Genomic DNA, 23,937 nt, shown 5'->3' on the forward strand with positions numbered 1-23,937 from the left:
GGGTGGCCTTGGCCTGCAATGGCTTGAAGCAGGGCTTGGGTTCCCAGCCAGAGATCGAGGCTGGGTCGCAGCAGTGAAAGCACCTAACCTAGCCACTAGATCAGTGGTCAGTGACAAGGGCTCTGGCCCTGAGGCTTTGCAGAAAGGAATTCCCACATAGAAAGTAGTGAAGCAAATGAAGTATTTATTAGGAGGAAAAACAGTACAGTACCTGTGGATAGACACATGGGCAGACTCAAAGGGAGAGTCCCTGAGTTGCACCCTCATGGCACTTTAAATCACTTATATGAGGTATTTCTTACAATTTTCCCTTGGCCAATCATTTTGATTTGCCTCATTCACATTCCCTATCTGGTATATCTCAGGATCCTTTTGTGTGTACACGTCTCTTAGCCAAGATGGATCCTACCACAAAGGCATTTGGGTAGAGCATCCCTTGACATTGTAACCCCCTTGGCTTGCAAGGAGCCTTTCTGTGCATGTGTGGTCTGGGGAAGTCTTCTGACTTTAACGAGAATATGTGGTCTGGGCAGGGCCCAGCCTCCTCCCTTAATCATCAAACTGCTCTCATCTTGGGAGTTTCAGTCAACAGGGAATGAATCTCCAACTGCTTTACCCGCTGGGGAAGGGGGTCCATCTGCCCCCTGCCTCATAATTAGCTGGATTTTTACAGTTGCTTCGTTTTACATTTGCACGTCTTAGAATTTAGTATCTATCACCAACCATAACTAAGTCTTTGAACCAGCCCTGTGGTTAGCAGAGGCATTCCTTCTTCCTATTTTATGTGCATGGAAACAGTTTCAGAGAGGATAACACTGCCAAGCACACAGCTAAGCAGGAGAGCCAACGTTCCAACACAGCTCTTTTGCCAACTGTTAAACACTTGGTGAGGGGCTAATTGGTTTTCTCCAACCTCTCTCCCAAAGGCCACAGCACATCCTTCCAACTGTGGGTAACTCAGGTTGAACCACTGCTGCCACAGCAACTGACCTGCCAGCCACTTTCCCATGCCTACCTTAGCTTCCATTCCTCTCAGACAGGAAATGACTGAGCTCTGAACGTGCCTTAAAACAATGGGGCAAGGAAGGCCTTTGATCACCCCTGTCCATTCCGACGAAGTATATGTGAGTGGGTGGTAATTATGCACGTATTCTCATCCGTTCTACTCCAAGACTGGTCCTTTTACTGGTTTGTGACAAGATAATCATAGAAACAAAATAAAACATTCAAACTTTTATATTTGACATTCAATTTATGTCCATTATAATAAAGAGGGGGCTTTCATTTTGTATCTTTTTAGATTTGTCTAGTAATTCTATTTTTAATAAATTTTATTATATATATATTTGGCTGCACTAGGTTCTAGTTGGGGCTCACGGGCTTCTCTCCCAGTTGTGGCATGTGGGTTTCTCTTGTTGTGACCAACGGGCTCTAGAGCACACGGGCTCAGCTGTGGCACACAGGCTTCTCTGCAGTTGAGACTCGTGAGCTTAGCTGCCCCTAAGGATGTGGGATCTTAGTTCCCTGACCAGGGATTGAACCCACATCCCCTGAATGATTCTTAACCACTGGACCACCAGGGAAGTCCCTCCAGTAATTCACTTTACTGTATTTTACCAAAAGTATCAATCAGCAAAGGATGGAAATGAAAAAAAATAAGTAAAAACTAGTCCTTTGCTGAAAGTTTGAGATTCATTGTACTGCAGTTTGAGCCTTCATAAAAGACTCCATATGTGAGCAGATGTGTACAGATTAGCTTACTATAATGTGCAAAGCAACTTTTGGGACACCATAACTTAGGAAGCACTGGAAATTTTTAAAATACTTGCAGATTTATATTAATCTTTTAATTTCCCTGGATAGAAAGATGCAGAAGCTTAATCAGAGGAGGCAAAAAACACACAAAAACACAAAAGTATTATTGTATTTCATGGCTTACAAGCTCCACTTATCTTTTAAAACAGAAATACAAAGGATTTTTAGTTACTTCGGTCATAAATTATTAAGATACCCATCTTTTAAAAATTGAAAGCCTTTCTCATAAGGAAACTACAGATTACTTACAGATTATTTTTAGTGGCACCAAAAGGCCCATAAACCCAAATTTCTTATTAAGGGAAGTTCTTCAGACACATTTTAGGGCTGGGGCACTATTTCTAAATTCATGTTATCTATTCTTTGCAAAATGTATTCCATTAATCCATTAGTATTTTTCCTGGGAAAATGCAGAGACCTAGTGAAAGATGGAACAAATTTTTAACCAGAAGCAGCAATCCCGGGTTGCTGGCTGAGGCTGGGGACTGCCAAGGTCAGGGTAAGGCAGGAGTGGAGCAAGGCAAATAAGGTCATTCAAGTGGGAAAAAAAGACCAAGGAGAAATGGAGGAAACCCTAAAGATACAATACTATCTGCCTTCTAAGCCTTCAGGTGGAGCTCTAAGGAATTTCTCAGCGGACTGAGACCCAGGCATGCGTAACAAAGACAATCAGAGGGAAAAGTACTTTATCCACTAACACAAGAGCTGGTTTTAATAGGTCTAATGGGGAGGGCAGGACAGGCTCCACTGGTTGGAAAGTACTTTGTTGCACTTGGGAGAAAGGATCTGCTTCTCTCATTGTGAGGGAATTTCTGTATGAAAGCTGGGTCTTAAGAGTGTTTAAATATTCTTAAGCAATAACAAACAATGGAATGATATGACATAATTCATTTAGGTTACGAGTTCAGAGTGTCTGGAATTTTTAACCATAATCTTTATTTGATGTCAACATCAAAGGGATATTTTAAAAAGCTAATGTCAATCCATGTAGTAATGTTTCAAGTCAACTGCATAAAAAAAGTACATCTCTCCATGTTGGTATACCCTATAACTGTACATAAACTTTTGCATTTTAAAGCACTTGTCACTTATAAAGTGAAAGGTTTCAAAATGCTAAATAAACATTTGCTAATTATTACTTTTTAAAAACAATATTCCTTTAGAAGATTCCTCTTCTTTGTGCTTATTGTTGATCTGCAAACATTCCTGAAAGTTTCTGGAAACTTCTCTGGGGAAAAAAAATCTGGAAACTGGTCCAGAAAAAAAAATCACAGTAGACAAGGACTAAGTGCAGACATAAGCAGCTCCATTTTATAAACAAAGTTTCGGCCTTCCATTTTATTCCACTGAACTTCTTTGAATGGCCCACGAAGATGATTCCACTTGCTATCTTGTAAAACATCACTTTTTGGAAGGTCTTTACACTGGTTACGGGGAAACTGAACCATAATCTTGCTGCCACTTTCAGGGCCATTACGAACTGTGGAGCAAAACCAAAATATCAATATAGTCATTTTCCAAGCTAGAAACAACAAAGATCACACAACTTCACTTTCCATGAGCATAAAAAGCCTTGTCTACCAACTCGAAAGTGCTTATTTAAAAGTACTTTTCAGGTTCAATATGCTAAAATAAAATTTACTAATTTATAGATATTGTGTGTATTTGTGTGTGTGCTCAGTAGTGTCTGACTCTGCAATCCCATGGACTGTAGCCAACCAGGCTCCTCTATCCACGTATAGTTTTCCAGACAAGAATACTGGAGTGGGTTGCCATTTTCTACTCCAGGGGATCCTCCCAACCCAGGGATCAAACTCAAGTCTCCTGCACTGGCAGGCGGAGTCTTTACCACTGTGCACGTGGAAAGCCCCTTATAGATACCAGGCCGGTAAAAATATTTATGAATTAACATTTGTAATACAAAAATGTGGCAATATACCTGTGGCGGATTCATTTTGATATTTGGCAAAACTAATACAATTATGTAAAGTTTAAAAATTAAATAAAATTGAAAAAAAAAAAAAAAATAAAAAAGTAAAAAAAAATGTGGCAAAGATGAGTGTTGGTTTAGGAAAATCACATGTTCTATATATTTTCAGAACATCATTTTTTTTTCCTAAAATACTTGATAACCTAATCATTTAACAACTTGGTTAATATACACCCACAATGTGATGAAAGTCAAACGTTCAAAATCAGAACTGGAAGGAATGGATGAAAGATTATTCTGAATATGAACTTCAGGTTTTAATGAGGTTTTATAACTCAGGCAAGAAGAAAGGGTATTTAGAAATTCTTATCAATAATGGTCTTGCAATGATCAAGCCTACAGATTCACAAGCTGTGATCCTGTGGGGAAGAATGTCTAACTACCTACTCTTTCAGATATTTAGAGCAAGTATTAAAGAAGATCACACTGAAACGATATAAATTTTCAACAAGACAAAATGTATACACGCCTATCAAAGTGCCCCATTCATGGTAGGTGCTTCACAAAACACCTCTCTGTTCTATCCCTTGACCATCTTTAGGATCAGATACTATTCTTCTTGCACATTTGCACCAGTATATTTATAAACTTAAAAAAAATTTTTTGGCCCCATCATGCAGCATGTGGGATCTTAGTTCCCTGACCAGGGACTGAACCTGGGTCCATAGCAATGAAAGTGAGTCCTAATTACTGCAGGAGTAATAATGCTGATGGCATTTTTCAGATAATCTCCTAGGAAAATGTGCTGCCAAGCAAAACATCTTTTATAACTACTATAAAAAGACATAATAACCTGTTGCTCTGAATAATAGCTATGATGAGATAAACACTCAACATAATTAATAAAGGAACTCACCTACTACAGAGGTAAGTTACTCTTATGTATGGTAACTACTAAAGCTAAGTGAAAAGGCCAAACTCCCAAAGGTCTCTTCACATTCAGAGAAGTAGAAAGTACCTGAGATAGCATAGTCACCGTTCGGGGAGGCCACAGTTATGGCAGAGGCATTGCCAATGCTCTCTACAGGCCCCAGTCCCACGTGATTACTGAAGCTCAGGACCTGCCAGCCCATAACCTTGGCTAGCTGCTGAACTGCGTGCACCTGATGCTGTGACATCTGTAAATGAAAAAGGAAACTTCATTGACAATCAGAACGGGTATTTACTTGGCAGTGACTTGACATCATGGCTGTAAAGTGAACTTTCATTGGGGTTTTCACTGCCTAGCAAAGGAACCCTATCTTATGTTTCAGGAATTCTCCTCTGTGTGGAGCAAGGGAACAAGATCCCACCTTCCACTGTAGAAGCTAAAACAGCCTGATACTTGTTTTCCTGTACACTGGCAGCAGGAACACAGCCCACAAGCTGAACTTGGCCAGCTGGAGCCTCCCACCTGGATCACTGAGTTTGGAGGAATGTTCAAACAGCAGTGTAGCTGAGTATTTTCCACTGATCCCATCAAGTCCACTCTCCAACCTACTTTGTTCTGGGAGGCTGTCACACTAATAGCTTTTGTATTGATCCTTAGTAAAGAGACAACCCTGAAACCACCCTGAGAGACCCTGACTGATGCACAGGGCAATTAAGAGTGCATCTGCCACCGGTGAGGAAGGTGGTGGTACTGGGATGCAGCAGCAGGGGCCCCGCCTGCCCGTGGTTCTCACATCCAGCCTCCTTTGATCCTGAGCCATTCTCAAGCCTTATTCTCTAGACTTCTTAGAAATTCTGAAGTTCTTTAAAAGGCTTTCATTACACTTCTGCATGTGTGCTTAAGCTATCCAAAGCTATTTTAGGTACAATCAACCAAGAGCTGCCATACGTCACAAATGCCCTGTAAAGGCACCATAGAGGCAAATCAGTATAATAGATTACTGCTTCTATTATGGAGAGGGTCAGTATTTTTGTAAAAATTTCTGTGAAATATAAATATGTGTTTCATGTGAAAGATATATTAGCAGTTCAAAAACTGACCCTTTATCCCATAACTCAGTATTTCAATGGATCATCACAACTCCATGAAGAAGGTAGGAAAAATACTGTTCTTACTTTATAGATGAAAGAAAAAAAGGTCAAAAAGTTTGTCCAATGTCACAAAGCAAGTCTGTGGTATAGTTGGTACTAGAACTCAACACTTTTCATACTGTCCCTTACTATGAGGAACGCTGTCCTAGGGCTGACACATAAAATGTTCCATTCATCATTATGGAGAATGGATACTACAGTTTTGTATTTGATCGTCCTTTCTCTGGTTTTCTTGGATTAATACTTCACTTTCATGTGGTCCTGGAGGTGTTGTAAATCTCAGCTAACAGGAGAAATTAAAAAAGTTTGGTAGTCTCAGAACTGGTCATGCATCTTAAATACAAACTAACAGTTGAAACAAATCTAGGACAGTTTATCAACATTTTCAATTAGCCAAAAGGTGGTAAAGTGTGCACTAGAAATCGCTGTTTAGTCACTCAGCTGTTTCTGACTCTCTGTGACCCCCTGGACTATTGCCCTCTAAGCTCCTCTGTCCATGGGGACCCTCCAGGCAAGAAGAGTTGCCATGCCCTGCTCCAGCAGATCTTCCTGATCCAGGATCAAACCCGCATCTCTTTGTGTCTCCTGCACTGGCAGATGGGTTCCTTACCACTGAGCTACCCAGGAAGCTCTGCACTAGAAATTAGTTGGCAAGAAGAAACAGCTTTTAAAAAATAATGTTACTTCTTATCGGCTTTGTTCTTTCAACGGGTAGAATGGAACGGGCTCAGGAGCTGTGTTACCTGAGACAGAAGGAAGTCCTGAAGCTCCTGGCCCTCATGAGACAGTGTGATCACCCTCCCATCTCTGTGCACGACCCGGATCTGCTCAACTCCAATATTCAACTGCAGCTGAATGGACCTTTATAGACAACACACACTAAAAATCAGAAATGTCCAAAATTACCTTATACAAATGTCAAGAACCTTTAGAGCAAAGAAAAACAATACAACAGTTTTGATAATCTACACCAAGACCCATGGTGGGTAAGAGTTTCCTCAGGTTCAGTGAAAACTATCAGACTCTCACTAAACTACTGACACCACAGGCCACGGACCACCAGTCTACTCAGAAGGATGCGGGGCAGGAAGCACAGCTTGTCACCCTGCCAACAGCCCCTGCTCCTCTTCTCCTGAGGGCCCTGAGGCTGTCAACACAGCAGCCACACACCTGTGTTAAATAAGAAGAGATGTGCACTGACAGCGTGTGGGGCCTGCCCTGACCCAAAAACCTGGGTCCTCACAGGAGCCATGCACTCTTGCAACAGCTTCACAAGCCCGGATTCCAGGGTCCCCACAGGAGACTCGGCCCACTGATATCACTCACCCCACCCTGGGACATCCAAAGCCACCCCCAGCAAGGGCTTGTAATTTCTCCCAGTCCAGAACCATTTTACCAACTGGGGATCATTTTTGCCATAAGCACTGTTGCCTAGTAACACAAATGGCATCTTTCCTTATCAAGTTACGAGGTAACTAGAGTGAGAGAGTTAGCCAAAGGTCAAATTCTCATACAGAAAGGAAAAACGGTTAACTTTTCACTCTCTTCTGAAATAATCAGCTAACAAGTCAAAATATGTATGCTCTACTAACTCAGCTTAGGTCAAACAAACTCATAAAATAACCAACGAATATATATATACAGGTCACAAATCTCTTCCAAGTCAGTTCACAAATTTTTAGCATATGACATGTACAAGAAACACAAAACTCCTCAAATAATACAGGTGAACAAATGCAGAAAAAAACAGCATTATAGCTTTCCACATCTGATAGTACCTCTTTTTTCCTAACTTTGCTTTTACAGCCAATATTTAAGAATAAAAAACATTTTGGTAACTATATAAAACTGTAATTTTGATGAATAAAAGTTTATACATTTCTTTTGAAGGGGGAAAAAACAAAACAAAATTTACAAGGCTTAAAGAAGAAAAAGACTTATAAATCTAACCACATTTCTGACTCTTCTTTCTTAAACCCAGGTATAAGGAAAAAGAAAGTCGTATCACTACTGGTGGGCGCATACACATGGCAATCACTCTGAAAGCAAATCAGGGGACTTTCCTGGTGGTCCAGTGGTTAAGAATCCGTCCTCCAATGTAGGGAACTAGGGCTCAATCCTTGGTCATGGAACTAACATCCCACATGCTGTGGGGCAACTGAGCCCACACACCACGACTGGAGAGAACCTTGCAAACCACCAGCACCGCCACAGAAGGATCCTACATGCCACACAAAGGCCCTGAGTGCCACACTAAGACCCAATACAGCCAAAGAAAGAAAGAATTTTTAAAAAGGAAGCAGAAAAAAAAGCAAATCGGTAACAACAATGAAAATCTTAAATGTCCTTATCTTTTGACACAGCAATTACACTTGGAGGACTTTATCCTATAGACATGGTTGCACACGTACAAATCACTGTTCTGGCATCCAACTAAAATAAAATGTTCAATGACAGGAAGTTGGGGGGGAGGGGGTTCTAAGAAAGAGAACTACTTTCAATTTTAAAAAGTGTAAGATGACCCTACCAGCTACAGAAGGTAGGTAAGGACATTCTATACTGCCTTCCACTTTCTCTCCTGTCCTGACACTGACTTCTCTTCACAGAAGTTTAAAAGGTGTATGCTGGATTCAATGCCCATAATCCCACAGTTGTTTCATTATTAGCTGTAGATGCAAACAATTCCAAGTTGATCAATTTTTTCTTTTCCTTTCCTTAGTGCTGTAGGTTTGTACCTTTTGACCACCTTCACCAACATCGCACTACTGAAAACAACCAATCTACTATCTGTGTATTAACTTGTGATTTATGAACATACATCAAGTAGACAGCTTCTCCAGGAATGCTGGGGACAGAAGTCATTAAGGGCACAATCATGAACCGGAATAGACACAGGGGTTGTTTTAGGCTAAACATTATGGAAAGTATGGGCTCTAACATAAACGACCCTCTTTACTTCAAATACCAGAGACTGGCCATGGCCTCCAGGCAAGAAATGAAGCGGATCGGAGTCTGAGGAAGCATGGCGGGCTTTCCACTCAGTGCTGGGGTTCACTTCTGATCATTGCTCAAACATGCGGCATTTACATAGAGACTATGTAAACAGTCTCTGTGACTGCTAAGTCACTGCTAAGTCACTTCAGTCGTGTCCAACTCTGTGTGACCCCACAGATGGCAGCCCACCAGGCTCCCCCGTCCCTGGGATTCTCCAGGCAAGAACACTGGAGTGGGTTGCCATTTCCTTCTCCAATGCATTAAAGTGAAAGTGAAAGTGAAGTCGCTCAGTCATGTCCGACCCTCAGCGACCCCATGGACTGCAGCCTTCCAGGCTCCCCCATCCATGGGATTTTCCAGGCAAGAGTACTGGAGTGGGGTGCCATTGCCTTCTCCAGAGACTATTAAATAGAGACTATTTTGGATGTTCTTGCCTGTCATTTTTTTTTCTTCCCTGTATATTTTGGCCTCACCATGTGGCATGCGGGATCTTAGTTCTCCAACCAAGGATAGAACCCACAACCCGTGCCGAGGAAGCATGGAGTCTTAACCACTGGACTGCCACGGAAGTCCTTATCTCTTACTTTTAAAAACACTCTACAGCTCAAATAATTTACTGGAATGTTATGCTTCCCTATCAAATAAAACCCAAAATCTTGATGTAATCACTCTACAAACATCAATACATAATAAGCAACTTAATGTATTAAACAACTTCTTTTCAATACTTACTTGCATATCTGTTCATAGCCTTGCGATGTGATTAAGACTTTCACACTAGATTCATAAACATCATTAATATTTGACCAATGAGCCTGTATCTGAGGATCTTCAATGCGACTTGCTAAGCTGTCAATGGTTGCAGCAGTCCTTTTAAAGAAAAGAAGTTAAAAATTTTTATAGTCACCATATAAAATAATAAGGTGATAAACTGCTTATCAGTTTTATGGCTATTTGAAAACAGATGGTGACTTTCTGAAAATACCACTATTTGAAAAGCAAAGATTTAACAGAAAAATCAGATGTAGCTCTGATGTACTGGTTCTCAACTTCACATCACAACACATTCTCAGGCCACACTGATTTCCTTTTAACTCCATTTGTTTTCTGCCACTCAGAAAATCTTACCAGAACACAAGTGAAAGGCATACTTGTAGGGTACTAATCTAATCTCTAAAAAGAATATAAATTATTCATAAATATCAGTATTTGATCCCTGGTAACAAATAACTTGGGATATATCCACACTTGAGAACTATTACTGTCATGGAATTAGTATTTTCAAGAAAAGCTAGAAAGATTTACTGCACAATTAAAACCTATACCCCAAGAAAGATATGTATAAGTGAGAAATAAGATTTATTAAGTGATTATGTACCAAATACTGTAATAAGTGCTTTCATGAATTATTTTAACCTTATGAACAACAAAAGTAGACACTACTACTATTACCTCCATTTTTCAGAAGGAACAAAAGCAGTTTAGCGAAGTTTAGTGACTTGCCCAAAGTTTGAAGCTATTTGGGGCAGAAAATCTGGAAGTCTAACTCCAGAGCCAATAATCTTTCCTTTACATTTTATACACACTAATGAATAGCCACTGCCTAGAAACAAAGCATAAATTACGTAAATCAACCAAACTACAAGATCCTCAGTGTCTAAAATCTGATATTAGCACTTTATCAGCTAGAGAAGGAAAAGGAATGAGGAAATGGAAGAAATGAGACTAGCTACTGAGGACAAGTGATTTTTATATCAATTTTTATATGCTCTTGTATCCTGTTCCTGCTCTAGTACTAATTTCTTTCAGTCCATTTTTAACTTTCCCTTCTTCTTCTGTGATTTGTTTCCCTGGCAGTGCTTCAAGAATTTTTACAGCAGATAAATATGTGAGAGTTTTCATCTCAGTGTTAATATATATCAACAAATTGGAAATAAAAAGATATATAGCAATTGAGAATTGGTAAAAGAAATCATGGAATATTTACACAATGGGCTATCACATAGCTATTAAAATATCTTTGAAGGTAGGGTATAAAATTTTATGATACCATATTTACTTAAAAAAAAAATGCCCTGACACATATACTGTTGACCCATGAACAATGGGTCTGAACTGCACTTGTACACTTACAAGAGAATCTTTTTCACAAAATAATTACTACAACACTGCACAATTCATGGTTGCTTAAATCCAGGAATGGCAGATCTGGGAAACGGAGGAACTGCCTGTTTGGTGCCCAAGCATAACTTATATCTGTATTTTCAATACAGAGGGTCGGTACCCCTAACTCTTATGTTGTTCAATGGTCAAATGTATGTAAAAATATATGAATGTTAACTGTATGGAATTACACAGATGGGTCAATACATTTAGAACATTATTTCTATACCTAAGGGGAGAAAAGGGAACATTTTTTAAAGTTTTGCTGCTTCCAAGATTACAACTACTATTCTGAAATGCATTAGCTGCTCACTTGTATCTGACTCTCTGTGACCCCATGGTTGCATGGACTATAGCCCGCCAGGATCCTCTGTCCATGAAATTCTCCAGGCAAGAATACTGGAGTAGGTAGCCATTCCCTTCTCCAGGGGATTTTCCCGACCAGGAATCTAACCCAGGTCTCCTGCATTGCAGGCAGGCAGATTCTTTATTGCCTGAGCCACCAGGGAAGCCCAATTCTGAAACAAAATGGTTCTAAAGATAACTTTTCCCATGCCCCTCATTTATTTCAGGGAATATTTAACTTTATGGTTAATCAGAAATTTTCAACATTAACATACTCAATAGCTTTTATACTTGAAATGTACAAATGGAAAGTAACAGTCATCTAACATAGTACTCCTACTGTTTATAAGGAACCTGTGTATCCACTATTCAATTTGACCAGAGTCCTTTAACCCCAATTGAGAGAGGATTAGATATTAAGTGCTGCTGCTGCTAAGTCACGTCAGTCATGTCCAACTCTGTGCGACCCCATAGACGGCGGCCCACCAGGTTCCCATCCCTGGGATTCTCCAGGCAAGCATAGTGGAGTGGGTTGCCATTTCCTTCTCCAGTACATGAAAGTGAAAAGTGAAAGTGAAGTTGCTCAGTCGTGTCTGACTCTTTGCGACCCCATGGACTGTAGCCTACCAGGCTCCTCCATCCATGGGATTTCCCAGGCAAGAGTACTGGAGTGGGCTGCCACTGCCTTGAAGTGAAGTGAAGTGAAGTCACTCAGTCGTGTCCGATTCTTTGCAATCCCTACCAGGCTCCTCCCTCCATGGGATTCTCCAGGCAAGACTACTGGAGTGGGTTGCCATTTCTTTCTCCAGGGGACCTTCCTGACCCAGGGATCGAATCCGGGTTTCCCACATTCCAGGCAGATGCTTTAACCTCTAAGCCACCAGGGAAGCCACTGCCTTAACTTGCCCCAAATTACTCAGCAAGTGGCTGAGCCCTGGCTGAAGTGTATCTTTCATCCTGAATTCCGTACTCCTTTCAATGTATCATGCTGTTGTCTCAACATGTCTTCCAAATTCATTTTACTGAAAGTTTCCATCCTGAGACTAATATAAAACCATGACAAATAAAGCTATGACTGTATTAACAGGAAAAATAAAATTCAAAGTAAAATGTCATCCACAAAAACAGTGTGCCCTCGCCTGCTGAGTACCATCAAGGCACCATCACTGAAAGAAGTAAAAACAGACCTCTTCACTAAGTGCCAATAAGGAAACAGAAGAGCACCCTGTGGCATTTGGAAAAGACTTTGTTTAGGGCCAATCATGCCAAGTTCTTTAGTAAATGATGTACGGAAGAAAGAAAATCAGAGGGCGGTCCCAAGATGGTCGAGGAATAGGATGGGGAAACCACTTTCTCCCCCATAAATTCATCAAAAGATCATCTGAATGCTGAGCAACTTCCACAAAACAATTTCTGAACACTGGCAGAAGACACCAGGCACCCAGAAAGGCAGCCTACTCACTTCAAAAGGAGGCAGGACAAAATATAAAAGACAAAGAGACAAAAGAGTTAGGGACAGAGACCTGTCTTGGGGAGGGAGTCGTGAAGGAGGAGAAGTTTCCAAACAGCAGAAAACCCTCTCACCAGCAGGTCTGTGGGTAGTTTTTGAGTGTCAGAGGGCAACATAACCAAGAGAGAGAAAAAAAAAAAACCCCACAAAATACACGCCTAACCGCAACTCCCAGGGGAGAAGCAGCCAGGATGCTTGCCTCCGCCACCAGCGAGCAGGGGATGGACAGGGAGGCGCAGGCTCTAACCTAAGGTGCAGCCTGGCCCGCACAGAGAACAAAGGACTGAGCGATCACCAAAGGAGAGCTGGCCGGCTGCGGACCGGCCCCTCCCCCCACCAGAGGCAAAGAGGCAGGTGGGCGACAGTCAGAGCCAGAAGGCAAGGGGCAATCTTGGCCCCAGGGCAGGGCAACCTCAACCAAATTGTGAGCGGGCTCCTAGTTGCTAACCATGTCCTCCTGGTGTCCTGGATGGCTGACACCTGCCAGGAGGGTTGCAGCCTGAGATTAGCTCACCAGAGGACACACACAGTACACCCAGGAAACCGAGCGTCCAGGACCGGGGAGGTGATTAAGACACATGGCCCACCTGGGTAGAGTGTGCTCGCCAAGCACCTGGTTGCCGGAGCTGCTCGGACCTGGGAAGGGCACAAAATGCAGGCCCAGCCAAGTCTGTGCCCTTGTGGAGTACCCAAGAATCTGAGCAGCTTAGAGCTGGGAAGTACACAAAATGCAGGGCCCGCTTTGGACAGTGCCCTGCAGAGCACCCTGGAGCCTGAGCAGTGTAGACCCATAAAGCAAATGCCATGAGTGGGGGCAGACTCAGTGTGGTCCACATACTGCGAGCACTCCCCACATACGCCAGTGATATTTGTTTGCAGTGTTCCTCCCTCCCCACAGCACAATTGAACAAGTGAGCCTAAATAAGTGACCACCTTCACTCCCTTGTTTCAGGGCAGAAATTAGAAACAGAGGAAGCCAAATGAAGCAAACAAGAGGGAACCACTCTGGAACTGACAGGTGCAACTGATTAAAACCCTGTAGTTAACTGAGAACTGGAGGGGGCCTCTGTACAAGGAACTATCTGAAACTGAACTGACCCCACACTGCCCGCAACAGCTCCAGAGAAATTCCTAGATATATTTTTACTATTATCCCTTTAAAAATTTTTAAGTTCTTTATTGCTCCTTTAATTTTCATTTTTATAACCTATTATTACCTTGCAAAAAAAAAAGACCCTATTTTTAAAGCAAATTTCATACATATATTTTTTATAATTTTTGTGATTGATTTTGTTTTCTATTTTTAATATTGTATTTTTGAGACTCTATTCTCTACTCTAGATTTTTAATCTTGGCTTTCTGGTATTTGTTATCAATTTTTTACCTTTAAGAATCTAATCTCCAGTATCCATTTTCACTTACGGATGTGATTACTAGCTTGATTACTCTCTCTCCTTTTGATTCTCCCTTTTCTCCTGGTCACCTCTATCTCCTCCTTCCCCCCTTCTCTTCTCCATGTAACTCCGTGAACTTCTCTGAGTGTTCCAGACTGTGGAGAGCACATAGGGAATTGATTACTGGCTAGACTGCTCTCTCCCCTTTTGATTCCCCCTCTTCTCTTCCTGGTCACCTCTATCTCCCTCTTCCCTCTTCTCTTCTCCATGTAATTCTGTGAACCTCTCTGGGTGTCCCTCACTGTGGAGAATTTTTTCACTATTAACCGAGATGTTTTATCATCTGCACTGTATGGATGGATAAGTCTTGAGGCTACTGTAAGAATAAGACTGAAAGCCAGAGGCAGGAGGCTTAAATCCAAAACTTGAGAACTCCTGATCCCAGGGAATATTAATAGACTAGAGCTCCTCCAAAAGCGTCCATACTGACACGGAAACCAAGCTCCACCCAAGAGCCAACAAATACCAGAGCAAGACACACCAAGCTAATTCTCCAGCAAAGCAGGAACACAATCCTGAGCATTAAAAGACAGGCTGCCCAAAGCCATGCCAAACCCATCGATGCCCTAAAACTCACTACTGGACACTTCATTGCACTTCAGAGAGAAGAGATCCAGCTCCACCCACGAGAACACAGATGCAAGCTTCCCTAACCAGGAAACCTTGACAAGCCACTTGTCCAACCCCACCCACAGGGAGGAACCTCCACAATAAAGAGGAACCACAAACTTCCAGAAAGGGTACCCCCAAACACAGCAATCTAAACAAAATGAAAAGGGAGAGAAATATTCAGCAGGTAAAGGAACATGATAAATGCACACCAAACCAAACCAGAGGAGGAGATAGGAGTCTACCTGAAAAAGAATTCAGAATAATGATAGTAAAGATGATCCAAAATCTTGAAAACAAAATGGAGTTACAGATAAACAGACTAGAGGCAAGGATTGAGAAGATGCAGGGAATGTTTAAAAAGGACCTAGAAGAAATAAAAAAGAGTCAGTCAATAATGAATAACACAAAAACTGAGATCAAAAGCAATCTGGAGGTAACCAACAGTAGAATAACTAAGGCAGAAGATAGTACAAGTAAGATGGAAGATAGAATGGTGGAAATAAAATGAAGCAGAGAGGAAAAAAGGAAAAAAGAATTAAAAGAAATGAGGACAAGCTCAGAGACCTCTGGGACAATGTTAAATGCCCCAACATTCGAATCATAGGAGTCCCAAAACAAGAAGACAAAAGAAAGGCCATGAGAAAATACTTGAGGACATAATAGTTGAAAACTTACCTAAAATTGGGCAGGAAATAGCCACCCAAGTCCAAGAAACCCAGAGAGTCCCAAACAGGATAAACCCAAGGCGAAACACCACAAAACACATATTAATCATATTAACGAAGATCAAACACAAAGAACAAATACTAAAAGCAGTAAGATAAAAGCAACAAGTAATACACAAGGAGATCCCCATAAGGGTAACAACTCATCTTTCAATAGAAACTCTTCAGGCCAGAAGGGACTAGCAGGACATACTTAAAGTGATGAAACAGAAAAACCTACAACCCAGATTACTATACCCAGCCAGGATCTCATTCAAATATGAAGGAGAAATCAAAAGCTTTACAGACAAGCAAAAGCTGAGAGAATTCAACACCACCAAACCAGCTCTTTAACAAATGCTAAAGGATCTTCTCTAGACAGGAAACACAGAAAAGGTGTATAAACTCAAACCCAAAACAACAAAGTAAATGACAGCAGGATCACACTTTTCAATACTTACCTTAAATGTAAATGGGTTGAATATCCCAACCAAAAGACAAAGACTGGCTGAATGGATACAAAAACAAGACCCCCATAATGCTGTCTACAAGAGACCCACCTCTAACAAAGGGACACATACAGAATGAAAGTGAAGGACTGGAAAAAGATATTTCATGCAAATGGAGACCAAAAGAAAGCAGTAGCAATACCCATATCAGATAAAATAGACTTTGAAATAAAGGCCGTGAAAAGAGACAAAGAAGAACAGTACATAGTGATCAAAGGATCAATCCAAGAAGAGGTTTAAAACAATTATAGGGAAGGTAGGGAGGGAAAAAAAAAAAAAATTGTAAATATATATGCACCCAACATAGGAGCACCAGAATAGGTAAGGCAAATGTTAACAAGTATGAAAGGGGAAATTAACAATAATAGTGGGAGATTCTAATACCCCACTCACACCTATGGATAGATCAACCAAACAGAAAATTAGCAAGGAAATACAAACTTTAAATGATACAATGGATACAGTTAGACATAATTGATACCTATAGGACATTTCACCTCAAAACAATGAATTTCACCTTTTTCTCAAGGCACACGAACATTCTCCAGGTTAGATCACATCCTGGCCATAAATCTAGCCTTTGTAAATTCAAAAAAACTGAAATCATTCCAAGCATATTTTCTGACCACAATGCAGGAAGATCAGATGTCAATTACAGAAGAAAAACTATTAAAAACCCCAACATATGGAGGCTGAACAACATGCTGCTGAATAAACAACAAATCACAGAAGAAATCAAAATATGCATAGAAACAAATGAAAACACGACAAACCAAAACTTATGGGATTCAGTAAAAGCAGTGCTCTGAGGAGGTTCATAGCAACACAAGCTTACCTCAAGAAACAAGAGAAAAATAAATAACCGAACTTCACACCTAAAGCAACTTGAAAAAGAAGAAATGAAGAACCCCAGGGTTAGTAGAAGGAAAGAAATCATAAAAATCAGGGCAGAAATAAAAGAAAAACAAATAAAGGAGACTACAGCAAAAATCAACAAAACTAAAAGCTGGTTTTTTGAGAAGATAAAATAGACAAACTATTAGCCAGACTCATCAAACAAAAAAGTAACAAGAATCAAATCAACCAAACTTGAAATGAAAATGGAGAAATCACAACAGACAACACAGATATACAAAGGATCATAAGAAACTACTATCAGCAACTATATGACAATAAAATGGACAACTTGGAAGAAATGGACAAATTCTTAGAAAAGTATAACTTTCCAAAACTGAACCAGGAAGAAATAGAAAATCTTAACAGACCTATCACAAGCACAGAAATAGAAACTGTACTCAAACATCTTCCAACAAACAAAAGCCCAGGACCAGATGGCTTCACAGCTGAATTCTACCAAAAATTTAGAGAAGAACTAACACCTATCCTACTCAAACTCTTCCAGAAAATTGCAGAGGAAGGTAAACTGCCAAACTCATTCTACGAGGCCACCATCACCCTAATACCAAAGCCAGACAAAGATGCCACAAAAACAGAAAACTACAGGCCAATATCACTGATGAACACAGATGCAAAAATCCTTAACAAAATTCTAGCAAACAGAATCCAACAACATACTAAAAAGATCATACACCATGATCAAGTGGGCTTTATCCCAGGGATGCAAAGATTCTTCAGTATTCACAAATCAATCAACATATTCACAAATCAATCAACATACTTGACATTAACAAATTGAAAGATAAAAACTACATGATTATCTCAAAGGTGCAGAGAAAGCCTCTGACAAAATTCAACATCCATTTATGATAAAAACCCTCCAAAAGCAGGCATAAAAGGACATACTTCAACATATTAAATGCCATATATAATAAACCCACAGCAAACATTATCCTCAATGGTGAAAAACTGAAAGCATTTTCCCTAAAGTCAGGAACAAGACAAGGGTGCCCACTCTCACCACTACTATTCAACATAGTTTTGGAAGTTTTAGCCACAACAATCAGAGAAAAAAAGAAATAAAAGGAATCCAGATTGGAAAAGAAGAAGTAAAACTCTCACTGTTTGCAGATGACATGATTCTCCACATAGAAAACCCTAAAGACTCCACCAGAAAATTACTAGAGCTAATCAATGAATATAGTAAAGCTGCAGGATATAAAATTAATACACAGAAATCCCCTGCATTCCTATACACTAACAATGAAAAACAGAGAAATTAAAGAAACAATTCCATTCACCATTGCAACAAAAAGAATAAAATACTTAGGACTAAATCTACTTAAAGAAACAAAAGACCTATATACAGAAAACTATAAAATACTGATGAAAGAAAATAAAAGATGACACAAATAGATGGAGAAATATACCAAGTTCATGGTTCAGAAGAATCAATGTAAATGAGTATACTACCCAAAGCAATCTACAGATTCAATGCAATCCCTATCAAGCTACCAACGGTATTTTTCACAGAACTAGAACAAATAATTTCAACATTTGTATGGAAATACAAAAAACCTCAAATAATCAAAGCAATCTTGAGAAAGAAGAATGGAACTGGAGGAATCAACCTGCCTGACTTCAGACTATACTATAAAGCTATAGTTATCAAGACAGTATGGTACTGGCACAAAGACAGAACTATAGATCAATGGAACAAAATAGAAAGCCCAGAGATAAATCCACACACCTATGGACACCTTATCTTTGAGAAAGAAGGCAAGAATATACAATGGAGAAAAGACAATCTCTTTAACAAGTGGTGCTGGGAAAACTGGTTAACCATTTGTAAAAGAATGAAACTAGAACACTTTCTAACACTATACACAAAATTAAACTCAAAATGGATTAAAGATCTAAATGTAAACTATAAAACTCTTAGAGGAAAACATAGGCAAAACACTCTGACATAAATCACAGCAGGATCCTCTATGACCCACCTCCCAGAGTAATGGGAATAAAAGCAAAAATAAACAAATGGGACCTAATTAGACTTAAAACCTTTTGCACAACGAAGGAAACTCTAAGCAAGGTGAAAAGACAGCCTTCAGAGTGGGAGAAAATAATAGGAAATGAAGCAACTGACAGAGAATTAATGTCAAAAATATACAAGCTGATCATGCAGCTCAATACTAGAAAAATAAATGACCCAATCAAAAATTGGGCCAAAGAACTAAACAGATATTTCTCCAAAAATGACATACAGATGGCTAACAAACACATGAAAAGATGCTCAACATCACTCATCATCAGAGAAATGCAAATCAAAACCACAATGAGGTACCATTTCAAGTCAGTCAGAATGGCTGCTATCCAAAAGTGTACAAACAATAAATACTGGAGAGGGTGTGGAGAAAAGGGAACCCTCTTACACTGTTGGTGAGAATGCAAACTAGTACAGCCACTATGGAGAACAGTGTGGAGATTCCTTAAAAAACTGGAAATAGAACTGCCATACGACCCAACAATTCCACTGCTGGGTGTACACACCAAGGAAACCAGAATTGAAAGCGACACATGTACCCCAATGTTCATCGCAGCATTGTTTATAATAGCCAGGACATGGAAGCAACCTAGATGTCCATCAGCAGATGAATGGATAAGAAAGTTGTGGTACACATACACAATGGAATATTAGTCAGCTATTAAAAAGAATGTATTTGAATCAGTTCTAATGATGTGGATGAAACTGGAGCCTATTATACAGAGTGAAGTCAGTCAGAAAGAAGACCAAAACAGTACATTAATGCATATATATGTAATTTAGAAAGATGGTAATGATGACCCTATATGCAAGACAGCAAAAGAGACACAGATGTATAGAACAGTCTTTTGGACTCTGTGGCAGAAAGTGAGGGTGGGATGATTTGAGAGAAGAGCACTGAAACATGTATTATTACCGTATGTGAGACAGATCACCAGTCCAATTGAGATGCATGAAACAGGGCACTCAAAGCCAGTGCACTGGGAACAACCCTGAGGGTTAGGATGGGGAGGGAGGCGGGAGGGGGGTTCAGGATGGGGGACACATGTACACCCATGGCTGATTCATGTCAATGTATGGCAAAACCACTACAATGTTGTAAAGTAATTAGCCTCCAATTAAAATAAATAAAATTTTTAAAAAAGAACAAAAATGAGCTTTGAAGTTAGGCCTAAATCCTGACTTTGCTAATCTTTTAGTTGTATAACCTTGAGCAAGTGGAACAACTTCTCTGAATCCCAGTTTTACCATCGTAAAAAATGTGCTAACACAACCTGACCCACAACTAAGCATCAAATAAGTCAACATATAGGAGAGTGCCTTCCAAAATCCTAAAATGCGGGACAACCGAAAAATATATGGAAAGCTTCAAAAAAGGTTTCAACCAGTTCAGGAAAAGTAGCTCATGGATGGGTTATCATAGAAAGTTTGGTGTTCCAAGGCACGTTCCTACTCAGCTGTCTTTCAAAACTTTAATGCCAAGTGTTGGAAACAAAAAAGTTACATGGGCAATAGATCTAAGGCTTCCCCAAACTTGACAGGGCCATCGACAACCATAAACTCTTATACTGCAGTCACCTCCCTCTCCCTGGGAAAAAAGATTAAAGTATGCCAAAAATAATGTACATAAGGTAACATAAAGAAAAAAGGACTGCAGTTTCAAAGAAAGATAGTAACTTTGTCCTTACCTACTCCTCAGAAATATATGCTTTGCTTGTTTAATTATTTTTTCCAGAAGCCCTTCACTTGACTGTATTGAATTAATTTCATTTTTATCAAAAGCTTGAGGACCAGAAAGTCGCATTCTCTTGTGGCCGAAAGGTGCACTTGCTGGATGTGGCATCATAATGGAACTCAAGGTCTGTTTATGAAACTGTAACAAGAACAGCCATTTTCAACAGCCAATACCCACATATTAACTACACAATGTTCGATCAAATCATGGCTCAAAGTTTAGAAACACGAAAGCAATGTATTGGAAGCACATATAAAGGTAGTCTAGGCACACAGATAACATGTTAACATCTACTGCTGCTAAGTCACTTCAGTCGTGTCCGACTGAATCCCGGGCTCCTCCGCCCATGGGATTCTCCAGGCAAGAACACTGGAGTGGGTTGCCATTGCCTTCTCCAATGCATGAAAGTGAAAAGTGAAAGTGAAGTCGCTCAGTCGTGTCCAACTCTTAGCGACCCCATGGACTGCAGCCTACCAGGCTCCTCCGCCCATGGGATTTTCCAGGCAAGAGTACTGGAGTGGGCTGCCATTGCCTTCTCCCAACATCTATTAGGCTATGCTAAATGTGTTGCTAAAGAAAAGGGTCTCTCTCCAGCTGTCATTAGTTTTTATGTTAAAACTTTTATAAAAAACAAAAATAAATATTCTTCAGTAAGTCCCATTGACAGAACACATGCAATCAGTACATAGTTATTCTACTATATCCTGGATTAGAGGTTGTAAAACCTAGGTACAACAGAACCACCTTAGGAATATAAAAAAAGTACTGATCCTTGCACCATCACAACTAACTAGACCAGATCTTGGGGTGAGGCATGGGCGGATGGAATATATATTCTTATTAGAAGATTCTCAGGACAGTTCTAAATAACCTGTAAGTAGAATGTATCCTGAAATAATTCAAGTAATCCTGTTCATAGGCACTGGCAAGACATTTTCCGATTACCCAATCAGAATCAACCTTTAGCATGCATTTCTTACACCTCTCTATAAAACCTGTGGTAGAATAGAAGCTATGCTTGGCCACAGAGACCATATTCATATTCTCTGTGTTCCCTGAGCCCATAACAAGATCTTTCACAGCACAACTAGTGAATGTCATTGCTTTATGAATAACGAGGACTCAGCAGTGAGAAGGTTGTGTACTTTCACTGCTGTACGTACACTTAGCACAATGCAAAGAAAACATTTACTTCATTACCTCTCTAATCAGTAGATGCAAATTATGCTCTAGAACATAAAGATGGTCCTCTGGACTTTGCTTCTCAGTAGCAGATTTTGGGGATTTCTTATCATTTGAAGAATGGCACAAAGAAATAGATAACTGCAAGCCTATTTATAAAAATAAGTAGGATAGACATAAATAACCTATAATATGGAAAAGCACAAACTATTTTCATAAAGTATTATCACAGCCCATTTTCAAAAGATACATTCTGAACTTAAAGAGGAGGCTTTTGTGATTAACATTTTTACACCAAAATGACTAACCATGAATACGATAAACTACCATGTATTCAATTTCTACTGACTTATAATGTGGCTGCTGACGTTCAGCTATGGCTAAAGACAGGTGAACAGAAACTGTAATTTGTTACTTCTAGATTTTAAATTAAAAAATAAAACAGAGTTAATATCTGGTATTACTGACTAGAAGACCTTCCCTGTTCCCATGAGAATCAGGATGAAATTTTTCACTCCAGAAACCCATTCTCTTAACAAGATCTAAGAAGATACTCAGAATTTATGTAAAAAAACAAGTGGAGTTAATTAAAAATTGATCTCTTGTTAAATCTGTTTCTGAAAAATATTTTAAATCCAATTTCCATAAATTTAGGATATTATGGATATTTAATTAAGGATCTTCTAAATAGAAACACTAACTGAAAAAGATACATGCACCCCAATGTTCATAGAAGTATTATACACAATTGCCAAGGTATGGAAGCAACAGATGAGTGGATAAAAAAGATGTGGTATATATAAATACAATGGAGTACTACTCAGTCATAAAAAATGACATTTTGTCATATGCAACAACATGGACAGACTTAGAGAGTATTATGCTAAATGAAATTAGAGAAAGACAAATGTTGCATGGTATCACTTACAAATGGATTCTAAAAAATAAAACAAACTAGTGAATATAACAAAAAAGAAACAGACACACAGAGAACAAACTACTGGTTACTAGTGGGAAGAGGGAAGCAGGGAGGGGCAACATAGGGGCAGAGGATCAAGAATACACAAAAGACCTTGAAGACTACATCAAACGGTAAAACTACTTGTGATTATGAATGAGTTTTTTGCTTCTTGTGTTTTTTTTTTTGTTTCCTATTATGCACATCTTAACTTTTAAGAAATGAATGTTATTTTTAAAACTTTTTTTAAAAAAGTAAAAACTATGTATAAAATAAGTTACAAGGATCTATATTCTATAACTATAAATGGAATACAACATTTAAAGATTGTAAATTGCTATGTTGTACACCTGAAACTTATACATCAACTATACCTCAATACAAAATTTAAAAATATTTTAAAATTAAGCATTTTCTAATTGACATCTCATCTAGATAATACGAGGACCTTAGGAAATCTACAAATAGTGTTGGCATAGACACCTCAAAGCAACTGTTAGCTAATAACACGTTTGCTAGGGCAAACTTTAACCAATATTGTTTAAAGCCAGGAGTGACACCACTACACAGAACAGTCAGCAGTGCAGACTGGGCTGCACACTTTGCTGGCTGTTATGGCTGTTATTTGGGGCTGCACACTACTTCTCTGCTGTTACTATTCCTTCAACATACCCAAACTGCTACCCTCTTTGTCCTGGCCCCCAAATCACAAAGTTTTAATTATCACTCAAAAGGGTAGGCTGCACTTACTTGGGAAGGGCTGAGAGATAATCTGATTTTTCACCACAATGTGAGGGATCTGTGATTTAATTTGAACAGCTTCCCGGGAGAGCTGTGCAAAAATTTCTTTACATAAGAGAACATTTTGTGCTGCTTCTAATTTTGTCTGCCAATGTGGGGAACCTGAAAAACAGGGAACATGCGTACATAGTCATTACCCAATTGTTATTACTTTTTTAAGATTTGTGTTGAAGTAGGTCTTCATTGCAGGTCTTGGGCCTAG

General features: G+C 39.6%; 1 protein-coding gene across 1 annotated transcript in view; it reads right to left on the bottom strand.

Moving 5' to 3' along the window:
* Positions 1-1,910: 1,910 nt before the first annotated feature.
* The window catches only part of MED17 (mediator complex subunit 17), a 30,103-nt gene continuing 8,076 nt past the window's right edge, over positions 1,911-23,937 (bottom strand). The window contains exons 6-12 of the mRNA XM_061405955.1: positions 23,685-23,837; positions 21,995-22,125; positions 20,748-20,932; positions 9,554-9,691; positions 6,571-6,688; positions 4,764-4,923; positions 1,911-3,295 (exon numbers count right to left, since the gene is read on the bottom strand). Of these exons, the coding sequence (XP_061261939.1) occupies positions 3,084-3,295; positions 4,764-4,923; positions 6,571-6,688; positions 9,554-9,691; positions 20,748-20,932; positions 21,995-22,125; positions 23,685-23,837 (1,097 nt within the window). The 3' untranslated portion in view covers positions 1,911-3,083. The remainder of the gene's footprint in view (positions 3,296-4,763; positions 4,924-6,570; positions 6,689-9,553; positions 9,692-20,747; positions 20,933-21,994; positions 22,126-23,684; positions 23,838-23,937) is intronic.

Source organism: Bos javanicus, chromosome 29 (genome assembly GCF_032452875.1).
Source record: "Bos javanicus breed banteng chromosome 29, ARS-OSU_banteng_1.0, whole genome shotgun sequence".
NCBI lineage: Eukaryota > Metazoa > Chordata > Mammalia > Artiodactyla > Bovidae > Bos > Bos javanicus.